The following is an 8,182-nucleotide window of genomic DNA, read 5'->3' on the forward strand; positions in this document are numbered from 1 at the left end:
AAACAAACTGTTGCACCCAGACAGCCAGCAATGGGAATATCAAATGAGCAAAAGAAATGGGGAAACGGCACACTCCATTCAGGCATATCCCCCACCAGAGCCACAGAGAGAAGGAAGCGCACACAGTTACCCCAGGGCTATGCAAATGCCTTTGGGACTGACTGTCAGTGTGTGTTGTGTGTGCGTGGAGGAACAGGCCCTCTTCCAGGTCCACCAACAGTTAGTTTCTCACTTTCAAAGTCTGGCAGAGGGCCGGGCACTCTCTCTCTCTGCCTCTTGAAATATGCAAAGTTTTCTCCAACATTGCACACACAAAAGTTAACCCTGGCTCTCTGCCACTGTGCCACTCTTCCATTTCCACTTGTACTAGGGTCTGACCAGCATTAAGGTCATCCATCCAGTGCTTTGAGAATTGGGTCAGCTGTTGGAGCTGTTACTGCTGCCCCGTTCAGTCCATTCGTGCCTCCTTCAGTTTGTTGCATTTGCCGCTGCACTAAACCCTTTTTGAGTGTGGCACGCGATCACAATTAACCAACATTTAGACACTCTTTATAGTGCTACCCATACCCAGCCATCTTCTATCCACCAACCCACTCAACCACTTGGTTGAGGCTGAAATAAACTCCGCACTTTGCAACGATCCGTACTCTTACCCCCGGACACTTGTGTAAATGTTTACCCTTTGAATTCATAATGAAGCATCCACCAAAAAAGAATTAACCGCAACCAGAGGGCGAGGCGTTGCCTTGGGGGGCTACGAAATTATCCAGCGTAGCGTGAGAGGCAAAGAAAACAAACTCAAATTCGGTTTTATCATAATATCTTTGGGGCAATGCTGAAAACACCAGCGGCAAGCAGGTGCCACAAATAAACACATATCGATATAAATAATACGGAAAAAGTGAACGGCATGTTACAGGCTCAGGTCTGCTAACTAAAGTTAAATTTATTAAATGTATCCAAAAGAAGCAGTGCTCCCAAGAGCGAGAGCCCATTATTATGCACTGCTGCGCCTCCCTCTCAACGCCTTCTCTCTCTCTATTTAACTATCTCTCCCTCTCTTTCCTGTTAATGCGAATGCGAATGTCAAGTGCCGTTGTTCGGAATGGCAGAGTGCACACATGACTGAATGAATAATACCCCCAGGGGGCGACTGACTGGGGGGAATGACATGCAAAATGCATCCGCTGGAGTGTAATAAGATGATGCTTTTCCTCTCTCTCTCTCTCTGTTACCGCTCCTTTTCCCTCGCGCCTACACATCGAAAGCTTGACAGGCGGCAAAATTTTGTTAATAATGCATCATGTGCGAGAGAGACAGAACATAGGAAGTGCATTTTCTATTGTCTGTCATTTACGACGGTGTGTGTGTGTGTGTGTGTGTGTGTGTCTGTGCTCAAGTTTCGCAAAAGGAAACAGGAAACACGTCGAGTCCTGGGAAATAGCAACGGTTGTATTGCGCGACTGTTAAACCATCTCAAGAGTGGGTGAGAGGCAGAGAGAGCTAGAGAGCTAGAGAGAGGGGGGTTCTCAAAGGATATTCCATCAAACGACGAGCACTCGTAATCGCTCAGGGCAACAGGATTTAACTTGAGCTTACATTTTGCCGCCATATGTTACGGATGATGATGGTTGATGTTTGCCATAAAGTCAGTCATGGAGGAAATTTACATTAAACGAGTATTATTAGGATTACAATAAATACATCTTGTTTCTATCTGAATAAATTCAACTCAAGATTAATTTCACAATTTCAGCTTTATGTGTGTTTTTATGGAATGTTTCGGACTATTATTCTGATAATCAAATTATTTATAGAGTTTTCCTTGTCCTTGGTCTGTTGGGATCTTCTTTAAAAACGATTTTTCATTTACGATATCTACAAATCCTTTTTCGAAATCTCTTCCTCCCATGGACCGTACATACATACATATGTATTTTATGTTATCATTTCTTGCTCATAAATATTTTAATACATATTGCAATAAACAATATTTCCAATTATTTTCACTTTGATTTATACTCCTTTGCTCTGTTATGAAAAATACCTCGAATAATTTTCATTTTTCTCATTTCCGAACTCCCCTTTCGCATTAATCTGAATTAAAATACACAGAATTCCCCCCATTCTTGCCATTTGGTGTCCCGCTCTAATGTACAGAACTTTTTGCGGTTGATATTCCAATGTTGCCAGACTTCAAAGCCAAACACTCGAAAGCAAATGTCGAAAATTAATTATGGCTCCCCCCATACACAGACACGCTAAAACACAAAAGGAAGAGCCAAAAAGGGAGAAAGCAACACAAAAACAACACAACATTCAGCATCCAACATATGCAGACAGGACGACGACATCGGCAACGGATGGCGAAGAGAAGAAGGAAGAGAAGCAGCGGCATCGGCAGTGGTGGAGAAGAGGTGAAGAGTCGTCAAGTTGGGAGTTTGCGCGGCAGCCGCAAAAAAACCTGTACACAAATTATCTATAATAAAAATGCAAAACTTTACACACAGGCGCGCACATGCATATGAATACATTGAAAAAAAGGGTTGCAGGAGCGGACATGTCGAATCAGAAACTCTCCTGAGAGTCAAAACAGCAAAAACAACAGAAAGAACAAGAGCGGGACAACAGCATCCATCCCGGCCGCAGAGACGCAACGAAAAACCAACGGTACAAAATGAACATGAAACGCACGCATGAGGTTGGGTTTTCTTTGAAGGTGAGGCAAAGTCCAAGCTTTTATAGCAGATTAGTCCTACCCTTCCATTCCAATATACCCTGTGCTCGTTTCATCTAGTGCTGGCAAGACGATTGTTCTCTGTGGCTCCAGATCAAACCAGAATATAACCCCTAATGAAAACAACGGCGGCAACTGTTACCAAATCGATTAAAAGAGAGTGAGAGAAGAACACAAACATGCATAGCATGCCAGAGAGAGATGGAGAGTGTGAGAGAGAGAGCGGCAAGCCAACCGCCATATTAGACATTCGGGCGGCAAAAATAATTTATGCCACTAGAAAATACACAACATTCCACATGTCGTCAGGTTTCGGGGATATACCACAGACAGGAGCATAGGAAATGGGTCTTGGGGGAAATATTCAGCAGTGTTGGTAAATGCAGCATCAAAATTGCATTGCCTACTATTTTGCGTACCCAAAGGGGAAAACCAACTGACCACCGCAGAGCACTGCCCCTGCATATTGTTATTACCGTTAATTTCTCTGTGTGCTCACCCAAAAACAATTTCCTGAGAGAGCGTAAGCGTCCGCGTCAGGGACACCTCGTGGAATCGAGGAGTCGTCTCGTCTCCTCGCGATTGTCGTCGTCTTTTGGGCACATTTCGACTCGCCCTCAATTTTTTAATAGATAGATACACATCGCAGCAGCCCAGAGCATAGTGTGGTGGGGTACTGGGGCACACACCAACCAGATTAACCCCCAAAAAAGGAGAAGTGTAAACTTTCAACCTAACCACAAAGATTCGAGTAATTTCCCCTCCCTCACTCACTCTTCTTGGCCGTCTTCTTCTTCTGTCACAAATGAGAAAACTTTCTCAGTCTCAAAATCAAAGCAATTTCATTAGGTGGGAATGAGACAGACAGAACGACACTTGCAGAAACAGAAACGAAAAAGTGAGAGAGGGAGAGGAAGAGTGCGGTGTGTGTTGCTTTGGCAACTTTTGACAACTTTTTTCATCTCTCTTTTGTGAGCCAAGATTAATGATGTGCCAAAGCAGTAGTCGGCAGCCACTTGAGGATGATGACTCGCTCGAATGCTCGACTTTTCCCCAAAAGGGGGGTGGGGCTGGCGTCGGCATTAGGCCTGGTCATGGGTCTGTGGGGTTCTTATGGTTTTCCTATGCTAATCAAATTCCACTGACATTGTTCTTGGCCTCGGCTGTTACTTTGTGGGCGAATTAGCGTCTGGCTGCTGCTTATACATAAATCATTACACAAAAGAACGAAAGAAAAAAGAATTTATGTTTGTATGTTTATGTACATATGTATATTTATAAAACCCAACGGCAATTAGGCGCAACGAAGCAACAATGCATTGATAAGAAAACGTGGGCGCGAGAGAGCCGAGAGAGAGAGAGAGCGCGCGCGAGAGAGCATTGGCAAAGCAAGGTGTATAAGTACACGAAGGTGAGTCATTCCAGCATGTTTTACTTTCCCATCTCTCGTGCTGACTCTCTCTGTTTAGTTTTGTGTTAGACGGGCAACTATCGTTTTAGAGCGCTCTCTGACAATGTCGCACCCTTGTGTGAATACACCTTGGGCCCAAGTAGCCTTGGTTTCTTATACCGCTCCCTCTCTGTCTCTGTCTATGCCTTTGACTGACTGATAAGCAAATCAAATATGTACCGTGTGTATATTACAGAGTATAAATTCTAATAAAACTCTGTCAACGTACACTTTTAATACCTATAGAGGTGTGCGTATAGATAGATATGTATGTACATACATATGTGTGTGTGTACTTTTGTGGGAATTTAACATGTACATATGTAATTTGAACGAGTCATCAAATGACTGAGAGATAGAGAGAGAGATAGAGGATGTGGGGGAGAGAGAGTGAGAGTCATGGTTACCAATCGCTTCATAATCGAAAATCAAACAGGAAGCTTTTATACTAATGATCCATATGAAAGGGTTGAAAAAATATAGAAATTAATGGATGGTAATGTATTCAACTTTTGTACAAGTTCCTATAGATCAATCCGCAAAGATTTATACACCAGAATGTGTGTGGCATTCCCATAGTAAAGTAAAGCCAAATCGAAAGTTCTGGTGAAATTTTCACTGTTGAAATTCATTAAATCCGTAAATATTCTTACTCAAAGTACACATACATATAAGAAATAAAAACAATTTGAATTACGATTAATGGCCTGTAAAATCGATTTAACCTTAAAAAGTGCCTAATGAGGGCTTGTCACGTGAAAATCGAAACAATAACAACACAAATCGAATCCAATTGATGGCAACGCCCACACAATTCAATAAAAATATGATATTATGTAAAGGTGGCTTGACTTGCTCATTCCCCATATAAGCCCCGACTTAGAGTCCGCAAAATCCACAATAATAAATCATTTTTTGTGTAAACATTGCCATATATTTGCGGACACTACAGATATCTGATATCTTACAATCGGGAGCTGAATATACTTTGTAGACAATTGCCATCCATCGAAATTTCAATCAGTTTGAAAAGGAAACTCAATCCAGGAACACGTTGGGGTACACTTTTGTAGATTATTGACCATCAACCGGTTATTATCGGCACTTTCAATTAAATACATATGTATGTATGCACGGGACTCCGTTTATTTATTCTATTCCCCGTTGTTTGGATTAATTTCAGCTTTGTTATGATACTTGAATGTCGGAAAATTTACGGGAATAATTGTTAATGCTTTTGTTGCAGTTGCAATAGAATATAATGTGAATATGATATGGGATATGGGCGGTGCAGTCAGCCACGCTTATTCATTCAATTTGCTACTGGCACGTTTTGCATTACACACGACAACCCTGACCTACAAAGCGGCAAATAATAATAAAAAAAAACGCCAAGCAAACGCGACTGACTCCCTGGCCTGCCTGAATGACTGACTGCTGCCCCTTGCTTACAGTGCCTGTGTTGTATGGAGTATGGTATGTAGCTTCGTTCTGAGTTTTGTTGTTCTAAGTACTTGTGTTAAGGGACTAACATCTAGGGGTATATGTGTTTTGATCGACGCATCCATGAATCAATAAAAAAAATGCTCACATTTTCGCACTTTTCACAATTTCCTTTATAGGGTATGCCTGCAGTCGGTAGCATCTGGTTGTTGGCTTTGCGCGCGTGAATGCTTTGCATCGGAAATTGTTTGTGTTCTTGCTGGCGCTTTAGCCCATAGTTTACATTGAATGTTATAAATAAATTAAAGACTACAGACACGCAAAAGCAGGTGTAAGTATTTTAGGGGGCGGGGCCGGGTGGCCAGACAGTTGTACGGAAAGCCGCATTCAATGCTAATTGTAGTTTATACTCGTAACTAGACAACATTCCTGCCGCAGTTTTTTTATAAATTTATTATTAGTGGGTTAACAATATTTACAACCTTAGCGAAACAGAAAACTGGCAAAAGCAAAATGTTGAGGAGTTTTTTATTGTTTTTTTATGGTTATTGGCCATTACGTCCACTGCTTGCTTTCTTTCTTTCTTTCTCACACAAACACAGATACATAGACACTGCACATTTACATGTGCTCAAGAGAAACAGTGACAGTAGTGGCCCAGCCAGACATACTTTCTCTTTTCCTCGCTCGAGTTTTTACCTCTAAAAATAGAATTGTCAGCAAACGAGCGAGTGAGTGAGGAAGAGAGACACATGCACAAAAGGGGGCGCGGTGTCGGCGCCCCATTAATATTTCAGGATTCTTTTTGTGTTGAAAAAGTGTAATTATACAGTTATTTTGTTACTGCTTGGCGATTCTTCTAATTCTTCTGATTCTGGCTGATGTTTACAAAACCAACAGTTCAAGTGTTTCAGAGCAGCTGCGCATCACACAGCGAGAGAGAGAGAGAGCTGTTATTTTTAGCCGCCAGACTCCAAGAGAAAGAGAGGAGAACGAGAGCAGGCGCGGAAAGTGCACATCGTGTGCAGCAGCAGCATCTCTCGCTCTCTCCCCCACTCAGCATCAGCATTTCCGTTGATTGTTCTCTCTCTTTCGTCTTTGCTAAGCATTATTTTTTTGTATACACTCACCTGGTCGATCCAATGACTGTCTGCGACTCATTGGCAAAAGATTTATGCTCCCTGTGCTGCTGTTGTTGTTTTGTTGTAGGGGGGTGGTGTTGGTGGTGGTGGGGGCACAGACAAATGTCGGCTTGTGCAAAAATTATACAAAATTTGGTTGCTTCATTTGTGCGGCGCGGCGATTGTTCGAGCCCGCTACTGCTTCTTCTTCTTGTATTTTACAGTTCCGTTCCTCTTGTTGCTGCTTGGACTAAGCTACTGCTTGCATATTTCCTCTTGCTGTGTGCCACTGCTTATTCAATTCTATACACTCAACACACACACACTCAAACGAGAGAGACATTTTGCACTGCACTGCACGCGACTGTTGGCTTTCTTTTCCTTCCCTTTGGACAACTTGTTGTTGTTATTAAATAATTTGTGCTTTTTCTGCTGTGTTGTGGTGTTTTGTTTGTTGCTGCTTCCACGCTGGCTATTGTTGTATGTATATTTTTGGTTTGACAACAATTCGCAGCCACATTCACCCACACACACACTGGCCCACGCGCCAACACACACCAAAACACACACACACTCGCGCGTCACGTCAATGAACGCAGCAGCAGCACGTCGTCGTCACAAGATTTTGCCTTTTCCAAACATTTTGATTAAACGAATCACACTGAAACACGCGTTGTTTATTCGATTTGCGTTTATTCACATTTCCGCACAGCCTCTGTGCATTTTCCGCGATTTTTGGCAATTTTATTTGTTACGCACGGCCCATACAACGAAACGAGCGCCGCCGCCGTCGACGAGAGAAGAAGCATGAAGTTGTAAACTGCTTAAAATTTGTGGTGTATTTTTTAGGTTGCACGCAGGATGTAACCACGATCTTAGCGCGATGTAACACACAATTGTTTGATTTTATTTTAAACAATGGCGTGGCGTGAACTCCGCGCATGGGGTTTTTTCCATGTTCTCGCACAAATTTTAATTTTATTTTTTTCACGACGATGTTGGCGTTGCCAGAGCCACGCTACAGCCAGGGCTGGATAGTTGCAATTATCGGTTATCTAGACCACAAACTACGTCGGCGTTGCCAGAGCCACGCTACAGTCTGACCGCGGAATTATCGATAGCATATACCGACAGACCCTCGGAAATATACCAAAATATACCCTTGCATTTTCAAGATATACTGCAAATATACCTTGAATCTTCAATTATTTTCCTTGATTTTGATGTTCCATTGAATATTACCAGCTAGTTAGGAGTCCCTTCGCTAAAATTATAATTTTATCCGATTTATCAATCAATTTTCCACCAGAGTGGCTAGTTTTTGACGACTTTATTTTCTTTGAATGTTTTCAAATTAAGTTTAAAACTAAAAAGATCAAGCAACAAAAATAACATTAGACGTTACGAGAGTGGGAACGGAATGCAACGTCA

The 8,182-nt window shown here is 42.2% G+C and overlaps 1 protein-coding gene across 1 annotated transcript in view; it reads right to left on the reverse strand.

The window, feature by feature from the left end:
• Window positions 1-7,776, reverse strand: part of LOC117898180 (mucin-19) — a 43,306-nt gene extending 35,530 nt beyond the window's left edge. The window contains exon 1 of the mRNA XM_034807388.1: window positions 6,761-7,776. Coding sequence (XP_034663279.1) covers window positions 6,761-6,791 — 31 coding nt within the window. The 5' untranslated portion in view covers window positions 6,792-7,776. The remainder of the gene's footprint in view (window positions 1-6,760) is intronic.
• Window positions 7,777-8,182: the final 406 nt, after the last annotated feature.

Source organism: Drosophila subobscura, chromosome O (assembly GCF_008121235.1).
Source record: "Drosophila subobscura isolate 14011-0131.10 chromosome O, UCBerk_Dsub_1.0, whole genome shotgun sequence".
Lineage (NCBI taxonomy): Eukaryota > Metazoa > Arthropoda > Insecta > Diptera > Drosophilidae > Drosophila > Drosophila subobscura.